At 39.3% G+C, this 27,574-nt stretch overlaps 1 protein-coding gene across 3 annotated transcripts in view; it reads right to left on the bottom strand.

Annotated features, from left to right (window-relative positions):
- TENM2 (teneurin transmembrane protein 2) overlaps positions 1 to 27,574 on the bottom strand; it is a 1,738,186-nt gene that overhangs the window by 350,067 nt on the left and 1,360,545 nt on the right. For all 3 annotated transcript variants that reach the window (XM_077473475.1, XM_077473476.1, XM_077473477.1), the window contains 2 exons: positions 10,740 to 10,934; positions 3,133 to 3,333 (listed from right to left, as the gene is read on the bottom strand). In XM_077473475.1, coding sequence (XP_077329601.1) covers positions 3,133 to 3,333; positions 10,740 to 10,934 — 396 coding nt within the window. The remainder of the gene's footprint in view (positions 1 to 3,132; positions 3,334 to 10,739; positions 10,935 to 27,574) is intronic.

Below are 27,574 nucleotides of genomic sequence, written 5' to 3'. Positions count from 1 at the left end.
TTTACCTCCTTACAGACCAAATTTTCCTTGCCTCACACTGATTACTTCAAATATGTCCAAATATCACATTGTCTCATAAGGAATCCTTCCCTTCGTCATAACATACCAATCTCGGATTGGCGCTACCTATCCACCAACTCCTCATCGACCAAAGGTATCTCCCTCTTTTACGCCCTTTTAGATGGCAAAACTACTTTTGAAAAATTACCTCCCATGCTAATCTGGGAAAGAGACTTAGGTACCACGTACTCTCCTCAACAATGGCACACTGCAATCAGTGCCACCTTCAAGGCAACTAAATCGGCTAACCTGTGGGATCTCTCACATAAACTACAAAATCGGTGGTACATCACCCCATCGCAAATACATAAATTTAACCCCTCCACAGATCCTAACTGCTGGAGACTGTGTGGCCTCCCAGGTACCCTATACCACGTACTATGGGACTGCCCTAAACTAACGCAATTTTGGGTTGATACCTTTCGTCTTATATCAGAAATTACACATATTGCCTCCCCTCCGTCTCCAGAACTGGCACTCCTTAATATTGGAATTGAAAACTACCCCCACAATTCTCAATGCATAGTTACACATATATGCCTAGCTGCAAGGTTGACCATTGTACGTAACTGGAAATCCAATGAACAACTTTCACACACAGATGTCATCAGAGTAACACATATACATGGCATGTATGAACGCATGTATGCCTTGGCAGAAGGTTCTCTCCCTAAACTGACACACAAATGGGAAGCTTGGCTAAACTGGTACGAATCGTCTAAACCTTTATTCCACTGACTAATATCACTACTCCAAGAGGGACTCATTTTACCCCTGCCCCCATATATCTCCCCCCTCACCCCCCCTTTTTTTTTCTCTTTGTTTGTGTGCCTTCCTCCTAGCTGTTTGTTCACTACTGGCTACTACCAACTAGTTACCCTCAGTGGTTCTATTTTCTGTTTCATGTTGCCAACCTGACACTGGCTTTGTTATTGCCATTTTCTGTCTCTATGCTATGAAACACTGGCTCATTCTGCTAAAACAGGGACAGAATATGGTGTCATTATTATACTCATCGGCTACCAATCTTTCCCTGCTGGCAGGGTTGGCACCTTGCTCCTGCGTACAGTGTGTTCCCATTTGGGGTACCTGGGGCAGGGTGCTATCCCACCTATATATCACATTTTGGAATACTACCGTAACAGCCATTTACATAATGATCTATACCCCTTATAATTTAGTTTTTTTCTGTTGTATTTGAAAAATTGATGTAATAATCGCATACTCTGTACTATTAAGGACGTTTTATTACACTGTCTTTCTTAAAACTGTACTCTGCATTTCTTTATCTCAATAAAAATTATTGAAACTAAAAAAGGGGAGGGTCTACTGTTTAAATCGATTTACATGTTCTTCACGTGGTTAAACACAGTCTCATGCTCTAAGATGATACCAACAAGCTACCAACTATGATCTCTTGGGAATGTAATCTCCTACACGACCCTGCAATGGCCTATCTCGATCCAAAAAACTATCTCAATGCATCTCTCATTGGGAAACGACACAAACATTTCTGAAAAGGTGGTACCTTACACCATAAGTATTAACTTGACGACACCCTGACACCCATTCTCCATTATGCATTATGTTGGAGGAAATGCAGACACATGGGATCCATTGGACATATATGGTAGTACTGCCCAAAGATCCTTACACTCTGGAAAGATGTCTTTGCCCTTATTTCTTCTGCCACTGGGATGAATAACCCTCCGACTCCAGAAACTGTTCTTTTTGGCATTGGTTTGGACAAATGGCCAAGCAAGCATGTTTTTATTACCCATGTCTTAATAGCTGCCAGGAGGGTCCTGGCCAACGCTTTTTATGCTTTTTATGCTCTCTTTCATGTGGTCTTTAGTTATATCATTCTGTTTGAAACGTATTGGGGGACAAAACTCCTCACTGTTCTTAAACAAGATGCAGTTTTACATATACATTATATGGTATCAGTAAATGATAAAGCTATTATACAAACATTTCTTTCTCTATACCCATAGCATCCTTTTCCCCCCTCTCCTTACTTTCTCTTCTGACTAATGTAATGCCTCCCTTTGCTAAATCCAATCTCCTGTTTGCGACCAATGGCATTATTTATATTTACCTATGTTTCTCTTAATAAAGTCTTTCAATTAAAAAAATGGCAACTCACAAGAAGTAAAATGTACGAAGGTTGTCAATCCTTCGTAACAGTGTATAAAACATCGATCAATGTGTTCATAGAGAACCTGAACATAAACATGAACGTGAAAAGTCATTTATCAACAGAAGTCACAGCTAATGATTACGCAACTGTCTGATTCACTCGGAGCCCTGGAATCCACCAGAGGGAATGAGCCTTCACCAGTGCCCAAACCCTCCAGCTACCAGGATCAGGATTGTACGGACCCAACCCATGTGACATGCTTGTATACATATTCCTTCTTGTGAGTTGCCATTTTTTAATTGTATTCAATTCTGAAATTGACTAATCAAACTACACGCAGGTGAGTGCTGCTGTGTTTCCCTGCTTTCTTGTTCAAAGAGCTACTTCCTCCCTGTCAGCTAGCTGCATGCACTGAGGGTAAAATCAGCAAAGAAATATTAATCCTTTACTATTGAACTCTACACTGACTTTTTCCCCATATATACTTTCTAATCTTTATTGTGTTATGGTTTACTTTATGTCTAATTTTTCCTATACATGAATCATTCATTCTTAAGGTCATTGTTTTAAACATTTTTATATCTGGGGTTACTTTTTTGCTCGCTGCCATTGGCCCCCATATTTAGATCTATCAGAGTTTTTTTTTTTTTTTTAAATAATCCATAGCCTCTGCGTTTTTTCTGCCCACCTCATTTCCCCATAGCTTCCCAAGTGCCACTGAACACGCCTGTGTGACTGGAGATGTCAGTGGCAGTTAGTTCCCACAGAGTGTCAGTTACTGTCAGATTTCCTGCTGCACTCACAGTCCCACTTTAAGTCACTGATGGCCTCCATTACTAGTATATAAAAAAATACCAGTGTATATAACATTGATCAATATATTCATAGAGAACCTGAACATAAACATGAATGTGAAAAGTTATTTTTCTTACCAACAGAGCAATCAGGACCCATCCAGTTAGGATCACAGCTACACAGACCTGTGTCAGTAAGGTACGTGCCATGTCCACTGCATTGATCTGGACACTGAGTTCTTGGAAGTTCGCAGCTCTGGCCTCCCCATCCAGGACTGCAGAGGCATTCCTTGTTTACACAGACTCCATGGTTGGAACATGTTGGGTCAATGCAGTCAACTATAATTGTAGACACACACAAAAAATAAATCTCTTCCATAAACCTGTACTTATCCAAAATTAACGTGTCAACTTTTTTTTTTTACAATAACATTTTTATTTTTATTTTTTTGTAAAAGTAAGGATATAATTAAGTGGACATTCTACATTTGTATTCAATAAAAAGTATGAATAAACATTGTTTATAGGCAATGGTATGAAAAACACCGGTTGTAATTACATAACATTATGCATTTCTGTAAGATGTAACATCAAATACGAATACAGAAAGGGTAGAAATGAAACTCTGGTTAGCAAAAAGATCATAATGTTCGAGCCTGAGGAAGGGCATTCTGTACTTTGCCTGAAAGCTAGCTATTTGGAACATAACATGTACTGTAACATTTGTCTATTTTTGGACTCAGAATACATTTTATGTGCATCAATCCTTGTTTGAGATTTCTAAATATGACCAGTGGGACAGTCTGATTGTTTTTGCACTTTATCTGGAACCAGTGTGCTGCTCACCACACCTATCTTGAATATATATATATATATATATATATATATATATATATATATATATATATATACTCACCAGCCACTTTAATAGGTACACCTTGCTAATAACAGTTTGGACTGTCATAATTATTTGTGGCATAGATTTAACGAGTTTTGGAAACACTCCTTAGAGATTTTGGTCCATATTGACATGGTAGCATCACGCAGTTGCTTCAGGTTTGTCGGCTGCACATCCCTGATGCAAAGCTTCCATTCCACCACATTCACATAGGTGCTCTATTAGATTAAGGCCGCGTACACACGCGCGGACTGTTCGCCCAACTTTGTTCGCTGAACAGTGTTTGGGCGGACAGTCCGCTCGTGTGTGGGCTTTCAGCGGACAGTTTCAGCGGACAGTTTGACGAACAAGGTTTTACGGAATTTCCGAAAAACTGTCCGCTGAAACCTTGTTTCAGCGAACAGTCCGCCCGTGTGTAGGCTTGTTCGTCAAACTAAGTTCCGCGCATGCTCAGAAAGGATTTACACGCCGAAAGTTATAATGCAGTGTATAGGACGTCGTATTTTTCGTCCCGTCGTACGTGCCGTTCACGTCATCGCGCACGGTTTCAGCAAACTGTTCGTTCGTCGTGTGTGGCCATGTCCGCCCATGCTAATTTTGAGCGGACCATTTGCCGAAACTGTTTGACGGACAAAGTTGGGCGAACAGTCCGCGCGTGTGTACGCGGCCTAAGGTCTGATGACTGTGGAGACCATTGGATTACAGTGAACTCATTGCCATGTTCAATAAACCAGTGGTGAGATGATTTGAGCTTCGTGACATAGTGCATTATCCTGTTGGAAGTAGCCATCAGAAGATGGGTACACTGTAGTCATAAAGGAATGAACATGGTCAGCAACAATACTCAGGTAGGTCGTGGCATTTAAGCAATGTTCAATAGGTACTAAGGAGCCCAAAGTGTACCAAGAAAATATCCCCCACATCATTACACCACCACTACCATCCTGAACCATTGAAGGATCCATGCTTTCATGTTGTTTACGCCAAATTCTGAACCTACCATCTGAATGTCGCAGCTGAAATTGAGATTCATCAGACTAGGCTACGTTTTTCCAAAATTCTATTGTCCAAAATTCTATTGTCCAATTTTGTTGACCCTGTGAGAAATGTAGCCTCACTTTCCTCTTATTAGCTGAAATGAGTAGCACCCGGTGTGGTCTTCTGCTGATGTAGTCCATCTGCTTCAAGTTTGGATGTGTTGTGCATTCAGAGATGGTATTCTGCTTAAATTGGTTGCAACAAGTGGTTATTTGAGTTACTGTTGCCTTTCTATCATTTCAAACCAGTCTGCCCATTTTCCGCTGACCTCTGACATCAACAAGGCATTTTTGTCCACACAATCGCCGCTCACTGGATATATTTTCTTTTTTGGACCATTCCCTGTAAACCCTAGAGATAGTTGTGTGTGAAAATCCCAGTAGATCAGTAGGTCTTGAAATATTCAGACCAGCTTGTCTGGCACCAACAACCACGCCACATTCAAAATCACTTACATTCCCCATATTTCCCCATTCTGATGCTCAGTTTGAACTTCAATAAGTCATCTTCACCACGTCTAGATGCCTAAATACATTGAATTGCTGCCATGTGATTGGCTGATTAGCAATTTTTGTTACCAAGCAATTGAACAGGTGTATCTAATAAAGTGGTTGGTGAGTATATGTATATTGGCTTATATGGTACATTTTTACTGCAAATTCGACAGGGGGTTGATTTGCTCATGGGAGTCTATTTTTCACTTAAAGTGATATTAAAGGCTTAGTTAAAAAAATAAAAATGTACTTACCATTTCTGTGCAGTGGTCTTACACAGAGCAGGCCCAACCTTCCTCTTCTCGGGTCCCCTGCCAGTGCTCCTTGCTTCTCCCTCCTGCTGAGTGCCTCCAGAGCAAGCAACTTGCTTTGGGGAACCTGAGCAGGCTCACTCCTGAGCTTCTGCTCTGTGTCTCCATTCACACACAGAGCCGAGGCTCGCTCCTACCCCCTCTCTCTCCTCAATTGCTCACCGGCTGTGATTGACAGCAGCAGGTGGCATTGGCGCTCCCTGCTATCTCAGTCAATGAGGAGAGAGAAACCCTGGAGAGCCGAGGCTCAGCCGAGATGATGAAGGAGGCTTGGCCATGCCTTCAAAATGCATTCTTATTGGCCAGACACAGTGGTAGTCGGTTTCCCACTCTGACAGTGACAGCTCCGGAACACTCCTACACAGTTACACAGCTAACGTCCTCCCCAGGTCCTTCAAGGCTTAGCTTCCCATTGACACATGGCGCTCCTGAACTCTTCTACAGGAACATAAATACGTTTGTTTTTTATTTATTTTTATTAAATGTTTACCTATACAATATATTTTTATTGTTGCTATTGATGAACTATCATGTCCTCCCACTTTTTTTCAAAATTAGGCGTTTCAGCCCTGGGAGTTACACCAGTCCTTTATGTGTTTTTTTTTCTAATACTTTTTAATCATAGAATGCATTAAGGTTAAAAACCTTTTGCCTTTAGAACCACTTTAATCAAGTAGCCTGTGCTCAGTTTGTACCAAACTAGTCATAGGGACTATGAAGAGAAATATACATTTTCTTTGCACATTGAATTAAACAAGTAAAATGAACACAGATAGATATTTTTCTCCTGTACTAAATCAAGCCCACTGAGACTAAATGAACAAGTTTTATTTTTAAACGCACCCTTTTCCTATTTTGTTTAGCCCTCAGTCTTCCCCTAGAAATGTATTTAAGCTTTTAGTTAGGGAAGATACCTTTGTAGGTGTAATAGCTATTTTTGTAGCTAAATATTCCTTAGTTTTCAATTAAGACTATGACATTTTTACGAACCTACTTCATGAGAACTGTTTTATTACAAAATTAAATTTTATGTCTGTAACTATTAAGGTTGGACAACTTTGTCACATAGCTTTCAATTTTTATAATACTATGGCCAAAATTTAAAGTGATAAAATAAATATGTTTAAGTGGTGTGGACAAGGGAAAAAAATGAGCAGTAGTACATCATATTACAGTCAAGAATACAGTCTAGAATGAAAGTTTAACTGTTAAAGCTAAATTAGTTATATGATTTCTAAACAGGTCTTAAAGGGAGTGTACCTTTTATCCCATAGGTGGGAAAAAAAAGAAAGGGTAAAAGTAGGTCTGTGTACAGTATGCATTGTAGGCTTCTAATAAACCATGAATTGCATTTATAAAGGTAAATGTCATTGAAAAATGACTTGGCCATGAGGCGAGCAAATACACCAGCACTAAGTTAACCTAATTTGTCAATTTCACTTATGTCCTCACTGCAACAAAGTGTAAAATCTGACGAATGTTCCATTTCATTTTCCTTTGCAAATTTGTTAATAGAGCAACAGTGTTTATGTGGCAGAAAATATGGATCCTATTGATTTCTATGCCACTTCCATTTCAGGTGAATTGTTTGGATGACATAGCTATGATGAATATCCCAACTAAAAAGCTTAACTTGAATAAAAAATACTGCTGACTCAGTGTTCTCTATTACATTCTGTGCTTTGATAAGGGCATATGAATGACATGGTCCCATTATTTTTGGAAGAGCAATCAATATTGTAAACTACATCATTTTATAGTAACATGGAAAACAGTGTTGTTTTATTTTAGTTACACTAAAATGGTTGTTGCAAATAGATGTGAAAGGAAAATTAGGCATTGATATAATCTATTGTCATGGATAAGTTGAGGGTTATATACAGGCGACATGCTTACAATTGAAATGGTGGTTTTGGTAAAACATGGTTAGACCCTGAATCAGTGGCCCTTGTACTGGCTTTTACATATTTCACATACTTCATAAGCAGCCATGCTATATTGTAGCATACAGTATGATAAAATATGGGAGTATGTTTAAAGATGGTTACAGTGCATTTAAAAAGACTATGTGCATATGTGTCAGGTACTCATTCTAATACTCTATTGCTGCTAATACTGCTTTTATGTTATCTGAAAAATTCATTCACTAGTATGAAACTCAAAGATAGTGAATGCATATTGCAAAGTGGCTCCTGACCAAATGCACTTACACATTTTAATATTTATTTTACTATATTTACCATATTATTATATCTATTATAGTATGCTTTAGTATATGTATATATTTTTTATACCTATTATATTTGCTAAATTGTCTTACTATATGTTTTGCAGTATTGGTGTACAGTTTGCTTTCTATACCACATAAATGACATGAGGATTGATTTAATACAACCGAAGAGTGCAAAATCTGGCGCAGCTCTGCATAGAAACCAATCCACTTCTGGGTATTTTTGTTAAAGCTTAATGTGTTTGTAAAGTTACGTGATTTTACATGTATCCTATGTAGATATGCTTTCATTAATGAAAGTGTAAGTGTTTGTTAGAAATGAACAGGGGGAATACCTTTTCTGACACTGCAGCTGTGCGGTTACGTGATCCCCCTGTACTGGCCAGCCTAGATCTTTGCAGAGAAGTGGGAGGGGCCGAGATTCCCCTCTGCTGGCTGGCCGATGTCACAGGGTAATCTCTGCCCCTCCTGCTTCTCTCTATGAAGCGAGGATGGCCAGCACAGGGGGATCATGTGATCGCATGGTTGCAGTGTCAGAAAAAGTATTTCCTCTGTTCATTTCTAACAAACACTTACCCCTTCATTAATGGCAGCATATCTGCATGGGATTCCTTTCCTATGTGCTGCATTATGCAGCTAAAAAGAGGCGGGAGGGGCAGGGAGGAAAGCGATCCCCATGATGACAGGGAGGGAGATGGGAGAGACTATCAGAGGAGAGAGCAGGGCTGCGGATGACAGAGGCACGTACTGACTCTGGTGTCAGAGCTCAGCAGCCCTGATAGATCAGAGTCAGCGCAGAGAGGGGAAGGTAGAAACTGGTAGGATCAGCCAGATATTACAGGGGATACAGGTTGCCAAATGACACAGCACAATCACTAAGGGAAGAGGAGCTGTTTGTTTGTTTTTTGGGTTAACAAATGCTTTAATTGAACAAGCTGAAGTGAGAAGCTCATTGGCTACAATGCACAGCTCCACCAGATTTTGCATTCTCCAGTTTTAGTATCAATCAAACCCATTGTTTTTATCACTTAAGAAAAATACTGTAATTCTTACTTGTATATAATTTTCTTTTTCATTTGTAGAAACTACCAAAATGATGCCTTGTGACATTTTTGATGTGCCTGGTATTCTGTTTTTCCCATTTTGAAATCTGTAACAATAGTTACATATCTTTTCTAGGTTTCTCTTATCTGTTATGTTTCTATTTGCTACAACATTTCTTTTTATTTAACATACTTCAAGTGTGTTGACTAATTAATGTGTATATATTTTTATTGTATATTTATTAGTATTTGGCACTATTAGTATTTACATTTTTTTTGTATGTAAAACAACTAAACCATTGGAATTGCTTTGAGCTTAATATGGACAGAATTTTTTATTGTGATTGTTATTGTGTTTACTGTACTATAGACATTGTAATTGTTATTGTATTTAGCACCATAAACCGCTCTACATTCAATTTTGTAATTCTTTTTTTGAGTAAGAATCAATCCAATATCAATATTGTCCCCCTGACTTTATTGGAATGAAGTTGTATCTGGACCTCTTAACAGTGGTGTGGCACTTCAATTTCAATTTGTGTTAGAATACACTACAAGCCATAGAGACTGGTGTAGAAGGTGCCTGCCAGGGAATCAGCTTATTTACATCATCATCAACACTTTAAGATGTCAGTACCAGTGAAGTAACCCTATATGACCAGTGCTATTATTCCACTAGGTAGTTGCAGACAATACAAGATTCCTGTACTGTTTTCACCTTAGAAACCTATAAGGGCAGATTAGGTTCATAACAAGGCACAATATTTTATCTATATGGTACATGCTATTTGGTAAGAGCTCATTGTTACCATAGTGGTTAATGAATTCTTATTCACATGTGCTAATTTAACTTTATTATTCATTAATAAATTAAGATTGCCAATGCATATAAAGACCATGTAATGAAGTACAATCATTCTGTAATTTAATAGTATACAATTTATTGGCTAAAATAAAAACCACTAGCCGCAAAGCAGACTATAGCCAATGCGTGGAAAACAGATGTGGTGAATATTGCAGAAACCAAACATAGAATGAATCAATCTTTCATCCATGCCAAAATGGACGCAATAGATAAAAACCAGATGACAAAGTTTGATATCATATGGAAACCCTGGATTAAATATTATACGTCAGATAATATTGACAACCGAGTTTTACTGTTATGGTGATTAAGATTTTTTATAGAATTACAACATTAGATGATATATAAAACCTCCTCCGGAGAATTATTCCCTCCCCTCCCCCTCCTATATACCTTTTATGTTCTTCCCTTACTATATAATACTTACTATAAACATACTTTAGAAGTTATGGTCAAAACTTTAAAATCATATATTTTCTTTTAGACATATTTATATTTTCTTGTGATTAAAATGTTTAAAACTCAGCTATAAGAATGTTTTCAAATTCTAAAATATATAAGGCCATTTATTGTCATTCTCACGAGAATATCTTGAAATTCTTCTTTGCTTTGTATCATCCGTACTTCAATATGTCTACTTTTTATTTCTGGTATCACATAATTTGTCTTATATTCTGTACATGTAATTTATTTTATCATAAAATAAAAAAATTTGAAAGAGAAAATAAAAACCACTGTACTATATATGGAAGTATTACACAAAATAATTATACTTCACTGTTAATTAAACCTATTGGTTTTCTGAAAACTATAAGCACTATCAGTAGCACCCAATAATACACAAGTACATTTAGAAAGTTATGTACCTTCTTCACAGTTGTCTCCCTTGAACCCTGCAGTGCACAAACAGCTTCCTTCAATACAAGAGCCATGTCCACTACATGTAGGGTCTATGCACTGGCTACTTGGCACATCACACTCAGCTCCTTTCCAGCCACTGTAGCATATGCAGGTGCCTTTGGAATACTGTCCATTACCACTGCACAGAACTGGACACGCAGCTGAAACATAAAACACATATAGTTTTCAATCCATAATACTCATTCAGAATTTGCAAAAAACAAACAAAAAAAACAACAGTTTGGACAGTTTCACTAGGGGTGCAATCACTTTTGTTGACAACAATGGCTGTGTTGAGTTATTTGAGGGGACATCAAATGTATTCATTTATTTAACTGTTATACAAGATGAACACTCACTACTTTACATTGTAGCAACATGTAATTTCTTCAGTGCTGTCACATGAAAAGATATAATAAAATATTTACAAAAATTTGAGGGGTGTACTCACTTTTGTGAGATACTGTAAATCTACCCCTAGGAGCACAGACAATCCTTCAGACATCTTTTACCTTTATTAAAATAATTACTTTTATTACCATTTTAAAATACATTAAAATAATAACATTTAATAACGTGTGATAAATGTTCATACTTACAAAATATCACCACCATTATTTACACAAAATGCTGTAACTGTTGTCTGTAGTGTATTGTCACTAGGGTTATGCAAAATTGAGTTTTCATTTCACTGAGATTTGGATGAAAATAATAAAATGTTGGTGGTTCTAAGGGTGCAGTGGGCTTTAAATGGCTACTGAGTGGTAGGGATGTTTATTTCATTATTTTAAGCATTTTAAGCATTTTTTTTACAAAAGAAAATAGCCAAAGAAATAAAGTAAAATAAAACATGTAAAATGACAACACACACAAATAATGATCAAAAGCACAAGAAAATGAAAAAAAAAAAAATACACAAACACAATGAATACTAAATTACCAGATTATGTAAATTATATATCCTAAATACACCTCTCCCAAAACCCCATACCCACAAAATACAGAATTACATTTTTGCTTAACATTCTGCCTCTATCATTTAAAATACACCTATGATGCAAATGATAAACCCTTCATTTTTTTGTAAGTGGGCAAACTTACAGAATCTGTAGGGGATCAAATAATTATTTTCCCCACTGTACTTCTCCAATGAATTTTGTATATTTTCTCATGAAGGTAACATTTTGTTTTAGGTTACCATTTGTGTTTAATCCATGCTCTGGGGGAAGCTGTTTCCAATAAAATAGGGCATCAGAATTAGCTCTAAGTAAGCAAGCAAACGCTTTACTTTTCCACAAATGCATATAAAAGCAATACAGATTGTTATTCTGACTAGTTTCATAAGGGGGGTGCCAAAATGGGATCTGTTAGACATTTAAAACCTGTGTGGCAGTGATATGACCAAAAACCACATCATAACACTAGCTATAAGACAATTGAATAAAGCATTTGAGACACTTTTCTGGTGGCATTGGCCCGCTAGAAAGTCCTGCACCTAATTCATTAAAGCCTTGTGACAGTTTTCCTTCCAGTTCTGACACATACGACAGACTCAGGTAGTTGTCCACATTGTGTCGTTATGACCACCTGATCAAATATAATGAAACTGGAGGTAATCAAGACCAACTCTAAGTTGACCTACAGAGACATGCCAGTTTTATCAGGGGGCAGGGGGCTATTGTGTGTTAACTTTATTACTGTGCACACAATTTCTTTATTAGTTGCTATGACACAGACCACTTCACTGGTTGCTAAGATGCAGGCCACCAGTGTCGTAGCACCCATTGACATGGAGCTTAACTTGGACAGCGGGCAGGGCCTAATGAGGATGCTGAGAGACTAATCAGGTCTGCCTGCCTTATGACTGACAGCAGATGGCAGTGAGCTGATTTCATAGCCACTATTGAACTGTCTAATGGCTGAGGAATCAACCCACTGCCTTGCGCTGTCAATCAAAAAGAGGTGGACTTGGTGAATAAGTACTCTTTTAGGTTTCCCCATTATGCTCTGCCCACCCCACAAACGTCTGTGTGACAGGTGCACTGGCTGAGTAGGAAGTTTAGTAATGCTGATCCTCAGTGCTGGCTGCCTCCTGTGACACATTCATGTACTTGTTGAATGAATCTGCATGAATCAGTGCACTCTATGATACTCTTTATCATTTGCAGTGAGTTGTTCTTGCAAAAAAGACAAAAATGAAAAGCAATCCCGCCAAGGAAAAATATATAAAAAATACTCACAGCAAGGGGACAAAACATCACTCTGAAGAAATACATATATAATACAAATTCAAAGACTGAAAATTCACAAATGTAAATGCATTGAAAATTAAAACATCTGTATGATCTAGCTTGCTGCTATATGCTTGAGTTTTATTATCAAAAGTTACGTTTTCTTTTTTCACTTGCTACTCTTGTGTGCATTTATATTGCAACTTACACCCTGCAGAAGTATAGGATCCTAAATCAGTGGTTACTAAAGATTTCTTGACTACAGTGGCAAGAGTACAGTGAAATCAGATACTGGGAGGGGGGGAGGGAGGGGGCGGGTGATTTACTAAAACTGGTGCATATAGAATCTAGTGCAGCTGTGCATAGTAACCAGATTCTAGCTTTTATTGTCAAAGCTTAATTGAACAAGCTGACGTTAGAAGCTGATCGGAATTATGCATAACTGCACCAGATTCTGTGTTCACCAGTTTTATCAACCATTTTAAATCCCCCCCCCCCACTAGGTCTGAATATTTTTTTCATTCCTAGCAAAGGAAATACAGTGTTGTTCGTAAAGGATGAGTTTCACCTGCAAGATATAGCTCACTGTTCATCTGAATAAACTCTAACCACAGTCTCAGGTGAGACTTGGAAGTTTGAGCAACTCGATTTTATTGTTGGTTTTGTTTACATGCTGTGCATTCTTTTACTACTTTTAGCAATGTATAGTGACATTGCATTTATAACCCTTTCACACCGAGCCAGCCTGGGCGGGGTTTTTAGTGGCGCTATTCGGTCGCTAGAGGGGCAGTTTTAACCCCCCACTAGCAGCTGAAATGGGGTTAAATCCACCGGCAAAACGCCATTGGGGCGGTATCGTCGTGTTGCCCCATTGATTTCAATGGGGAGCAACGGTGGAGGAGTGGTGGAGGAGCGGTGGAGGACCGGTGAGTTCACTGCTCCTTCACCGTTCCAAAGAAGCTACTGGCAGGACTTTTTGTGATGTCCTGCTAGGGCACCGCTCCAGTGTGAAAGCCATCAGGCTTTCACACTGGAGTGAATGGAGCCGCTTTTTTCAGGCGCTATGCAGGCACTATTTTTAGTACTCTAGTGAAAAATGTCGGCAGTGTGAAAGGGGTCTTATTGTACTGTCAAAGTGAAGGATAAAAAATGATTTCATCTTAACTTCAATTCAGGACATGATCAGATCCCTTGTTTTTTTATTTTTTATTTAATGTGAATAAAAGTTAATAATAATGATATCTGTGAGCACCTATGAGAACACAAATAAAATGAGGAAACACTCATGATTTAAAAAAGCTAAAAAGATGCAGGACATTTTTAATTTAAAATACCAATTAAAGCTGGCCATAAAGGTTAAGGTTCGGCTGGCTTAACTAAAAAGACTGAACTTATTCCCCCGTCCACACATTTAAGATGGATGGGGGAATCCTCCCCACTATGTCATTGCATTCTGAAGGCATGGAGACCTCCCCCTGTCAGAATACATAGATAAGCAATGCAGCCATTGGCTGCAGCTGCTGATTAAGCAGCTTTTAACTGACAGGGCGGTTGAACAGAAGTCGATCAGTAGATCAAATTCTGATCAACTGCTGTAGCCACACATGGATCGATATTCAGCTGGTCCCTGTTGAATCAACCAAAGTTCGATCCATCTATAGCCACATTAAAGAACTTTGCCCCTTTGTGTTTCATTATCCTCTACAGTGTATAAACCTGATTTTTATGCTGTGTGTTTGGTCAACTTAGAAAAAATGCACATTGGTCATCACAATCATGTGGTTGCATTGAGCAATCACTGCTCTCCATTACCTGCATTAAGATGTAACGCAGCCTCCAGGCCTGTATAGTGAAGTTTTGAAGTGTGTGGTCATTACATTGTTTGGAGCTGGTGACAGAACTAGATCATTGGAGCATCTGAGTGTAGAAGGGAGACGGGAGGGTTTTTGAAATTAGTTCACTTTTTAAATTTTTTATGACAAGATGAACTTATCATTTAAAGAAATGAGTCAAAATATCAAGTTTGTCAGAGGGTACAACCTCAGGCAATAATGATGTGTTGAGCCATTTTTTTTTTAAAGATAAGTCAGCAATTAGGGAGAGAGAGAAATAAAGCAAGTGTGAGAGACTTATGTTCGCTGATGCCACAAATTTGGACAAAAAAAAGTCAGGTCTTGTTTGATAGTTGCTGTGGACTTTCTTAAAATTTAGTAAGTGTAACTTACTGTGCATATTTTAATATTTATTGGGAATCACACTTAAAAGTTATTGTAAAATTCTGTTAGCAGGATGGATCAGACCTGGCATTAGGCTGTGCTTGGGCAGGTTTAGCAACAGAAAGTATATTGCATAACAAACATACTCACAAAAAAAAAAAACACTTCAAGAACTGCCGATCCTGATACAAGTAAGAGATTCATCCAAGAATTTCAGAGGACAAAAAACTCATCAGGTGTGTCAAATCCCTGACATTCAGAAACCATGAGGGGAAAGCCACACACGCTGACTTAAGCACTAAAGTATGGATGCTTTAATTAATCCGGGGTGATTTTAATTGCTTCAGTTAAGTGGAAATCGGGTTAAAAATGATGCAGTGCATGCTGAGGTGTGTTAAAACATGACATATGAGTTGAAGAAATCGATAAATTAAAAGTGCACAGATGTTTTAATTAAACCCAAGGAAGTTAAACAAGAACACTTGAGACTTTTAGGCCTATGATTAATTCAATTAATTTAAAATACCTGTAGTGAGAGGAAGCCTCTATTTTGAGAGAAAATTTTTATTTATTTTTCAAAAGCTAAATATATAAGCTCTTATAAATACAAAATGTTGTAAATGTAATTAAAGTTTAACAAGCATGTGACTATTCCAGGGGTTAAATATGAATCCAATAGATTTGACAGACAATGAAGTTGATTTACTAAAGGCAAATATACTGATGTCTAGATCTGATCTGATGGAAAACTCTTAAATGCAGTGCACAGCAGTGGCAGCTGTTAGTTTTTTTTGGGGGGGGGGGTGGCAAATAACCACTCCCTCGAGCAGCAGGCAGCACCCCCCCTCCCCCATTGTCTGCCAGTGGGTCTGGCACCTACCCCATCTAGGCAGGTATCAGGCAATGGGCAGCGTGCAGTGTCCTCTCCTCCATTGGCAAGTCTCAAAACCTGCTTCCAGATTGGCTGGAGGAGGATCAGTGTTACAATAGTGAATATTAATTCACTGTTGTAACACACCTGGGTGTGCTTCAAAAAACACTCTTACCATTGTAATTCATGCATCGGCATCCTGGCAGGGTCCAGATGCAAGGAGAATGGGGGGAGGCAGCGATGAATAGGAGGTGGGACACCCGTGCACCCTTCATGGACGGGCCGATCCTGGTGCACAGTATATTTGACTTTAGTAAATCAACCCCATTATCTTCTTTTTAATTCCTAGGTAAAAAGCCTTTGACTTAAGAAGTATAAAAATAAACAGCAGGTGATGCATGCAAATGTATGGAAAAGGAAACCTTTGGTCTGTATAACTCATTGGGGCTCATTCCCACTTACTGTGGGGGAGTGTCATTTAAGACAAGTATTAACTTCTCGGTAGCTACCTACTTTCACACTCTATACTGTTTCAACCCTTCTTGATAGCAGAGAACATAGATACCCTTTACTCATATCTCGCAAAGGAATGATTATTGCCAACTAATGAGCAGGCCTAGACATTGTTAGCTGGACAATAGGCAAAGAAGTTTTGGATGGGGAACCCGAACCCCATTAAATTAAATGGGAGCTGAATCTGTCAAACTAAAAATGTCTATTTTGTGGGCTAATAGGCAAGGAGGTGTCAAAATAGAGCATGGGGGGGGGGCACTACCCTAGGAAACATGTACCAATGGAGATCTGCAGGCAGAGAGATTATCAGAATCTGGAAGGCCCCTTTACCCTTTAATAATAAGATATTGCGTCCTCACATGAATGTAGTATGGGGTACATAGTACCTCTGCTCATTCAGAAAAAAAAATAATAATTCAAACATTTTAATAAGTGCTTTATTTTAAAAAAGGCCAAAACATACCTCATCCATAATCAATCATGATGCACACCACCAATAACTAGAAGATGAAAACTAATCTGGCAAACATCTGCACATGACCAATCCAAAGGGTTGGAAGGGATAAGGGTGAAACCATTGCCCAATAATGGCCATGTGCCCATATTTAGGCAATAAAGTAGGGCTCTATTCCCCACCCACCTGCTTACATGGCTGAGGATTCCTGACCATGTAAGTGAATGGATCCAGAGATGTCAGTGGTTTGGAGAGATGCCAAGGCTACAAGTGGCCATATTTAGGCATTGATGTAACCTGCTCTATTCTCCACCCATTTGCTAATGTGGCTGGGTATTCCCAGTCATGTAAGTGAAAGGGCCAGGTGATGTCAGTTTCAACCCCACACATTTGACCTCTTAGGCTGGGTTCACACTGCTGCGGGGGGAGATCCGGATGTGATTCGCACCGCAAATCACATCCGATCTCCGTAGCGCTGCGAGTTCAGCCATACAGATAGTATGGCTGAACTCGCAGCGGTCCCGCAGCAAACTCGCACGGGACCCTTTTTTTCATCCGCAACAGAATCGGATCGCATGGGCGTTCACACCATGCGATCCGATTCTTGTGCGAGTCGGCAGATCGCACTGCGATATGCGATCGGATCTGGGGGTGTCATTAACATATCATTGACACTCCCAGCCGTTCGCATAGGGCAGTGTGAACTGCCGGCGGGAGTCGTGCGATGCGGGAAAACGCCGCGGATTTGCGGCGTTCCCGCATCGCAGCAGTGTGAACCCGGCCTTAATGTGATAGATGGATTGATAGAATTCCTCATCGCGGGACCTACTCAGAACAGGTTCTGCATAGAAACCAATCAGCTTCCAGTTTGTTTTTTTGCCAAAGCTTAACTGAACAAGTTGAAATTAGAAGCTTATTGGCTACCATGCACAACTGCCGAAGATTTTGCACTTTCCAGTTTTAGTAAATCAACCCCATAGTTTCCTAAAGATTATGTTTTTGAGATCCATACTATAGTTACAAGTATTTTGTTTATCCATTTGCAGAAACAAAAATCTGGCAGTAAATGTTGGCATCATAGGCTTTCATAATTTTTTCTTCAGGAGTCCCCTGGGAAGGTCACATGGTAGTGACAAAGGGCGGAGTCTGGTGACATACCACATCGGCAGCATACAGTAGCCACAGCCTCTGCTGGAGACAGGGATATGAACGTATTGCTTTTATCTAGAATGTAAGTGGATGCTTTAATAAACTTCATGTGGTTTTAAATATTACACTATGAGAGCTAGTTTTGCTTTAATCGAGGGGAAATGAAAGGAATAGGAGGTTGCTTCACACAGCTTACACAGAGTATCAAGCAAAACTAGGAGAGAGGAAAGGAGGAGAAGGACACCAATCGGCTGTCTCATGAATCCAGATTACATCCCAGTTGAGAAAGGCAAGATTAGACCTGCATAGGTCTAACATTGAGTTGAGTGCAGTGGTATATAGGTGTCGGGGATTGATGCACATGCATGCAATTTTTAACCCAAGAGAAGGTGAAGGCTGCTACAGAGAATCACAATTAAAGTGGTTGTTAAGCCATTAACTGACCATTATATCATCCCCTCTGTCACATACAACGCTGTGTCCTAGGGGCCTGTGCTTTATATAAAAAAAATTTAAAAGATTTCTACCAGTTTAAGATGTCTTCCAGGCTCTCTTGGGGACACCTCCAAGTTGGCAGGGGATGGTTATGGGATTTTATACACAGTGGGTGGAAGCAAATACACACGCACTTCCTGGTTGCATAGCGGCGTGCATGCCACACAATGAATGTGGCAGCCGTGCTGAGCAGTATCAAGCACAAACACCAACCTCTCCCGATAGTCTCCATCTCCTCCCTTTTCTAAACCACTCACACTTCGCATGAAACAACAGAGATGGGTAGGTGTGTCACATCGTGTTACTGGCTAGTATTATCAAGTATCCTGCGATGGCTAAAAGGCTGCATGGTGGCTATATTGCACACCTACGCTGTTCCCTGCCTTGGACGTGCCCTGTCCATGGGCTGGGGACACCTTCAAGTTGGCAGGAGATGGTTATGGGATTTGATATGTGGTTAGGTTCTAGATCGATTTATAAAGGGGATGACGTCCACCTTGATGGGTGTGGTAGGTTCTGGTGGGTGTCGGCCTAGACTTGTGCATATGGATATGTATAGAGGTAACCAGAGGAGGCCAGTCATTCTGAGGAAGAGGGTTCTCCCTTGAAACACGTTAGCTGTTTGCAATGCCATCTAGCCCCTCCAATATCTGATCCAGGTTGCAGGTGTCCAGACACAGTTCCATTTGCTGGTGGCCTGACAAGCTTTTTGAACATGTTTGTTTGTGAGTATGACTACGCTGTTATTGTTTTTAATACATTTTAACATTGGTAATGCACAAGGTCGGTGCACCCTCCTATCCTCTATTTATGTTTCAATTCTAAGGATACCCATTGTTCTGAGGAGGGCATCAAGGCCACAGGCATTTAACGTTTTATCCAGAGGGTTGGCTGCACCACTTACTTATAGACTAAGCCCCCAAGCTCAGGAGATTGTGTTGTGTTGTATCAAGGTGTATGGAAGGCATCTAAGATCCAAGCCTAGTTAATTTTGATAAAGTTTAGGCAGTCTTTACTGTCTGTTGCCAGACAGATATGTCTGTTAATCACCACCAATCCAGTTGCACTTAACACCTTTTTTTTTTATAAGACACTTGCAGCAGGGCAGATCAGCACCTCTAGAGCATGTTCTTCAAGGTCCAGACACAATTCCTTCTTAGACACCCAGTAGTCCATGATGTCTTTCTTCAATGCTAAGGTGGTTGGTGTCAAACATACATGTTGAACCACCATGGACAAGCCATGCCTGTAAAGTCATATTTCTTAAGACAGCCCATTGCTGTCTTAAAGTGATACTAAAGCCTTCTTTTTTGTTTTTAAATAACAAGCATGTCAAACTTACCTGTTGTGTACAGTGGTTTTATACAGAGCAGCTCAAATCCCCCTTTTCTCGGGTCCCCTGCTGGTGCTCCTGGCTCCCCCCTCCTGCCAGATGCCCTCACAGCAAGCAGTCTCTTGATTGGTTCTCTGGCTGTGATTGACAGCAGTGGGAGCCAATGGCTCCTGCTGTCAATCTGGAGAGGCAATGCTCTTGTGAACATCGCTGGATAGAGAAGGGGCTCAAGTAAGTATTGGGAGGGTGGGGGTATCTGCACACACAAGGGTTTTTACCTTCATGCATATAATGCATGAAGGTAAAACATCTTGTGCATATACAACCGCTTTTAGAAGTTTTATTAGAGTTAGATGCCCTCTACTGTTGGTGTTTCTACTGCTGCTGCATGCTTGTCTACCCCGTGTATCAGAGCTGCGACTGTTGTAGGGGAATCCCTGCCATCATCAACATGGCTTGGTATAAGCATCCTAAAAAGATCTCTTCTCTCTCATGAGATGGAATGCAATTGGTTATTTTGGTCTTTTATAGTGGATCCAATAGGATGGCAGAAACCCCAAAAACCCACCCTTCAAAGTGATAGTGCAAAGTTTTCCTGCAAGCAGTATATCAAATATAAACCTGAAGTGAAGTCTATCTGACTCTGACAAAATGTCATGGTCTGAGTGCTACCTGCAACCCATCTAGAACTACCCCGTGCCTTTATAGGTGCATATATACCAGACGTGTGCAATTTATTTTGGAAAGAAAAAAAATAATGAATTTAAATTAATATTAAATAAATTATAAGGAAAATAACAAATTAATTTTCGTTAATTCATTAAAGGTCTAATGAAACAGCAGGTGGTAAATGGTAATCAGTAAATCTTACAGCCCAATCAGCTGATTCATTTTGTGCTGGAGGTTGGATTAATAATACTGGCAAAGTGCATTTTAGCAGAGGAGACAAGTTTTGAGAAGCAGCAGAAGAGATATTGTTTGTGTGTGCTAATGGATTCAAGCTTTAAACATCAGATTCCTCCTGGTACTAGCAGGAGTGACACAGCACAACCACTGGCAAAGTGCATTCCTGGGAATGGTGTTGTATTGTATTGCATTGCAGTATATATATTCAGTTCTAGTGAATAAAAAAAAAATGCAAGGCCAGTACAGCAATATCAGTGTTTTAGCATAAGACAAACGTCCACTATTTTAACAAATGCAGTATCTGTAATATAATTGTAGCTTTTAAATTTTCTCAGTGCATTTTGGTGCATAAGGCAGCAATTATCTTTGAAAGTTTGGCTTTGTATTTCTTGTTTTCTATTTATTGCGTTCAGATTTTTCAGTGTATTTCTTATCATAAATATGACTTTTTTATTCTGGGTGAACAACTGCAAACTCTGCTTGTTTACCAATTAACGGTCTATATTTTTTCTACTTCCCATCATGTTAGATTTTGTTATGAGAGAACACTGCATCAAACTCAATAGGAAACTAAAGCTGCAAAATCATAAGGAATCAAGCACCCACCAAGCTACTGTTGTGAGAGAAAGCCTGCTCTCAGCATTACTGTTTGCTCCTAAGCCCTCAAGCTTTTAGGTACACACAGCTGTCATTTGCTTCAAACCTCTGAAAGAAAATGATGGAATCTAACAAACAGTTTAGTGTAGAGCACATTTTAAATGATTTTTTGCTCAACAGTTTCTGCTTTTTAAAGCCAAAATTGACAATGCATTTCTTTTTTTGTTCACTTCACCATCGATTCTTGGACAACTATTTAAGTACTATTTTTCTGAGTGATTATATGTTTACATCACTATGTGGCCAATAAAAGGATCTAGAGTGTGGCTAAGCTGCTATAAAATGCAATCTACAACAAATCTATAAAAGCCCTTAAAGGGAAACTGTAATGGTCTTGAGTTCATTTTGTTTTTAAATGGTATACTGTATTTATTGACGTATAACACACACTTTTTCACTGTGAAAATTGGGTGCAAATAGCGTGTGCGTGTTATACTCTGATACCTAAATTTTAGGTATTTAGGTTGGCGCTTGTCCCGCCCCCCTCCTTGTCCCTTTTAGGCTGCACTGATGGCAATGTTGAGGCTACTGCATTGAAGGCAGTGGTGAGGCTGCTGCATTGATGGCAATGGTGAGGCTGCTGCATTGATGTGGACTGATGAGGCTGCATCAATGGCACTTGTGAGGCTGCAGATGGGCACCAACCCTTATTTTGCTTCAAAGTTCCTTATTTAAAATGTATGTTTTTTTGTATAATATTTTCAACAGTTTTCAAGGTTTAGTATCATTTTTACTACAGGTATACAAACTTTGTTTTACTAAATGCATGACACAATATTTGTATACCACTTTGGTTTATCTGGACCGCACAGAGACAGCAGATGCTCCCTGTCTTGTGACATGCTTTGTCTGACTTGAAACCTTGGACAGAACTGTTTATGATCCAATCATGTTTATTGCACTTCTAATAATAAGAAGAACAATCTATTACATATAAGGCCTTTAATCACTGGCGCACCTGTGGACTTGTCAATGTTACCTTTCTATAGCATGGAAACTCTAGTACGCTTAAAACCTTCTCAATCATTTCTCAGGAATACTCCCTGCCAGCATTACACCTTTTCCATTATCAACAACTTCTCAGTTACATACAAACTTGTTCTGGGTCCCAGGTTGATCCTCTCCAAAAGTCTTTCATTGACATAGTGCTCCAACATGATGACTACTCTATTTCCAATCTCTACTCTCATCTCATCACGCACCAGTCGGATAAATACTATCTGGCCCCCTTTCAGAAGTGGTTTTCCATCTTCAACAATGCTGAGTTTCCAGGGAAAATCTTAAAGAGCTATTTCTATGTCCACAATCTCATTGTGTTAGAGACTCGGCGTGAAACTCAACTTGAAATAATACACAGAGCTCACCTAAACTCTCAGACCGGTTTACGCAACTAAATATTCTGCACAGAACCTACTTGACACCAAAACGCATAGCCAAATACAAACCCGACTGCAGCCCCCTTTGTCCCAGGTGTGGTAGCTCACAAAGCACTTTTTTCCATATCCTGTGGTCCTGTCTAATGATCCAACACTACTGGTCTCACATAATACGATTCATCCATGATGAAATGGTATCACCCCTGACGTTGTGCCCTAAACAATGTCTATTGGGAATTTTTACTGATCCGGACTCGGACAAGTACCATAAGATATTTTTGCACAAATCTCTTTTCATGGCTAGGCTGTTGGTAGCAAGAAAGTGGCTGCAGGCCCAGCCCCCCACACTCCAGGAGTGGATAGCTGCAATCAACAATGTGCTTCCATATAAAAAAGAACTTTATGCCCACAGGGGCTGTCAGCCCAAATATAATAAGATCTGGGATGCATGGTGAACAATGCCGCCACGTGCAATGAGATCCCCACATAGAGGCTGAGGGACTATGAATATATGGCCCGGAGACTGTCAGGACTGCACTGCGAAACAACACCAAGGCAGTTTGTATCTATTCTGTAAATGTAGACTTCCCCCGTTAATATGATGTCTAAGCTTGGGAATGTAGGATTACCCTCTAAGTTCTTATAACTAATGGCTTGTTATGTTGGTAGCATCTGTTCCCCCTGCCATGTACCATCTATTACCCTTGGTAATACTGAATGTTACAATACTGTCTCTGCTGAATATTGTTTGTACATGTTGACTTCAATAAAACACCATGTTGTTTGAAAAAAAAAAAAATAATACACAGAGCATACTTCCCTTTCTAATCAACCCTAAGGACTCTACACAGGCGCAGTTACCCAGTGTTCTTCACTGTGTCCTATACTACTCCACCGGCTATGGGAAAGCTTGACTATCTCTGTTTACTAGGACTCTATTCTCACATATATAACCAAAGTCGCTAAGATCAAGCTGCTCAAGAATCCTTTACTGTGTCTCTTTGGATGTGAACCACCAGCCTCCTCACCATCATCAATGTCTGCATCTAACCTCACACAATGGGCTCATCTATGTTTGCTGAAAGCTTGGAGAACAATAATGAACAACTGGATTACTGCCTGGTCAGAGTCCAGGCTGAGGTTACCACTCCATTCATTGCAGCAGGACATCATAGATTTGCGACATCCAAGGGTCACCCTTAATTTCTTGAACTTTTGGACGTACCTAACTTCTAAAACTCAAACAAAATTTCTTTGTTCTATCACTCACTTGAAACTTTGCAGGAGCCAGGATGGGCTCCATCACCTGTCACCACTCTAGCAGCAGCTGTGGATGCACTGTCCACATACCCCTTCCCTATTGAGCCTGAGTGGCACACACTTCTCAGGTCACAGTAGGTTCTTCCATAGGTTCGAATCTACCTCAATAGATGAATATTGGTGGAAGGAGAGAAGGTGTACTAGTGGGAAATTATGTTCTGAGGGGATATTACAAATAAGGTCATCTATTGTGTAGGGTTGGAAGATAATATTCATAGCCTGTAAAGGGTTATTTATTTAAATTCTGGGGTTCATAGAGGGAAGACTATGAAGAAGAACTTCCCAGGCAGCAACTTGGATAGCTGGGAGTTCTGGTGCTCTGAATGGATGGCCAAAGGCCTTGGCAAGTAAAAGTAATTTGGGGTCTCTGCCTCTGAAGGCTGCTTTCTGAATATGCACCCATAATTTAGTGGAATCAGGTCTTCATCTGATCCAGAATAGCTGCCCTATGGTAAGAGGACAGTACCGGGAGGGCTATTCCCCCTACTGCCTGCCATGTTTGATTAAAGTCTTGAAGGGAATTCTGGCCTTTTCCCCTTGCCAGATAAAAAAATTGAGTCTGCTATCCACTGATTTAAAAAAGCTAGCTGGTAGAGTAATAGGAATTGTATTAAAATGTTATAGCATTTTGGGCAGCACTAACATTTTACATACCGCTATCCAGCCCAACTATGAGATTTAATAAGAAGTTATATGGGATAGATCCTTTCTGATTGCAGCTAACATTGCCGGGTAATTGGCCTCATACACCGTTGCAGATAGAAACTGTAGATGAATTCCCAGATATGATAAAGAGTGAGATTTCCACTTGTACAAAAAATAGTTTTTTAAGACACTTATCATAGTTACATAGTAGGTGAGATTGAAAAAAAGAGACAAGTCAATCAAGTCCAACCTACAGTATGTGTGTAATTATATGTCAGTATTACATTGTATATCCCTGTATGTTGCGGTTGAGCAGGTTCTCATCTAATAATTTTTTTAAACTATCAAGGCCCCCTGCTGAACCCACTAACCTGTGGAAGGGAATTCAAGATCTTTGCCACTCTTATAGTAAAAAAACCCTCTACGCAGTTTAAGGTTAAACCACGTGTCTTATTAAACTCCCTTCCCTTATCAATGACCTGGGAACATCAAGAGAAAGAGTACAAGATTTAGCTACATTCATTTCATAATATGACACTGTACTAAATCTGTCAAGTTTTGATTGCACTGCAAACAAGGAAGAAGTCAGACCAGTCATGGTCAGCATCACATCATCAGAGAATAGGCTGATTTTGTGAGAATAGCTAGCGATGTCAATGCCTGAAATTGAACATTAGCTCTAATGAATATGGCTAGGGGTTCCATGATCAAAGTGAAAATAATAGAAGACAATGGACAGCCTTGTCGGGAACCATTTGCTATAAGAAATTATTCTGATAATACATAAGAGTTAAATACTCAAGCTGGTGGCAGGATATATAAAGAGGGAATAGCAGATTTTATAAAACCTTTTCAGGCTAAATTTACGCAGGACCACTTGTAAGAAAACCAAATAAACTCTGTTGAATGTGTTTTCAGCATTGAGGGTTAAGAAAACATAAGGGATTTTATGATTTTCTACTACTTTAAGGAGGGTAAACATCCTCCATGTGCCTTTAACCCACCTGGTCCTCTTGAATAAGTGAAGTTGTGATCTGAGCTAGTCTTATTGGTCAAAATGTTTGTGTAAATCTTCAAATCAGTATTTAAGAGACAAATGGGTCTAAAATTTTTCCGGATGATCCGGCTCTCTACCTGGTCTGGGCAACGTGATAATTATTGCTTGTAACATTTCTTTGGAAAGAAGGTAAAAGACGCAGGTGCATGAAACATTGCTTTGTAATATTCAACTGAAAACCCATCATGGATTGTATGATATTATTATTATTATTATTTTTTTTTGTGGTTGAACTAGATGAACTTGTGTCTTTTTTCAACCTGACTATCTATGTAACTATGTAACTATGTATGTAGCTCCAAGGACTGGATCATTTTCTTGATCTCACTAGGGGTAATAGGTGCATTCAGTTTGGCTAACACAGTAGGGTTCACTACAGGCAATTGTAAAGAATCTAAAAAAATGCAGAGACAGAGGAATTTGTAAGCTGAGGGGTTATCTTTTAAATTGTATGATGTAGAATAGTAACTCTGAAATGCATTAGCAATATCAGTTGAATTGGAAACTCTGGAATTTGTCACTGGGTCTACCACAAAGGAAAGTCAGGACTTTAATTGCCTGGCCGCAACATGTTGGCCAGAAGTTTGCCAGCTCTGTTGCCTTGGGCATAAAATCTAGCTTTTGCAGAGTTTAACGACTTCTCCTGCTCATTCAATCAAAGTAGCCAGAGTTGTTTACACCGCAAAAGATATTCAGTGAGGGTGGAAAAGGGTGAAGTTTTAGATTCCACCTCTAAGGATATATTTAGAAAAGATAGCTAGCTAAGGGGTACCACATCCAATATAAACATTTAGAAAATGTTTTTTGGACATTTGAACAGACTTTACCGGTACCAGAAAGGTACACTGTATAATTTTACAAAGAAATTGATTTATTTAATGTTACAAAATGGATAAAAGTGTAAGTAAAAATAAAAACAAGAGACATACAGTAAGAGCTCTCATTTATATAACCACAGATATAAAAATATACATTCCCTATTATTGCCAAGTCAAACAAGGTCAACATTTTGCTGTAAATAAATAAATGTGAAGTAGAAAGAAAATGATAAATGGTTTTCCATTTTTATTTTCACAAATAAATGTGTAAAAGGTGTGACGTGCATTTGTATTCAGCCCCCTGAGTCAATACTTTGTAGAACCATGTTTTGGTGCAATTAGAGCTGCAAGTCTTTTAGGGATGTTACTACCAGCTTTGCACATCTAGAAAGGGAAGGGAGATTTATGCCCATTCTTTGCAAAATAGCTCAAGTTCTGTCAGATTGGATGGAGAGCATCTGTGAACAACAATTTTGATGTCTTGCCACAGATTCTCAATTGGATTTAGGTCTGGACTTTGACTGGGCCATTCTAACGCATGGATATGGTTTGATTTAAACCACTCCATTGTATGTATGTTTAGTGTTGTTGTCCTGCTGGAAGGTGAACCTCTACCCCAGTCTCAAGTCTTTTGCAAACTCTAACAGGTTTTCTTGTAAGATTGCCTGTATTTGGCTTAATCCATTGTCCCATCAAATTTGACCAGCTTCACTGTCCCTGCTGAAGAAAAGTGGTGATGGTGTGTTCAGGGTGATGTGCA

The sequence above is a fragment of the Lithobates pipiens genome, unplaced genomic scaffold, assembly GCF_037356315.1.
Source record: "Lithobates pipiens isolate NorthernLeopardFrog02 unplaced genomic scaffold, aLitPip1_a1.2 Scaffold_8, whole genome shotgun sequence".
Classification (NCBI taxonomy): domain Eukaryota; kingdom Metazoa; phylum Chordata; class Amphibia; order Anura; family Ranidae; genus Lithobates; species Lithobates pipiens.
This window is presented reverse-complemented; position numbering and strand designations above follow the sequence as displayed.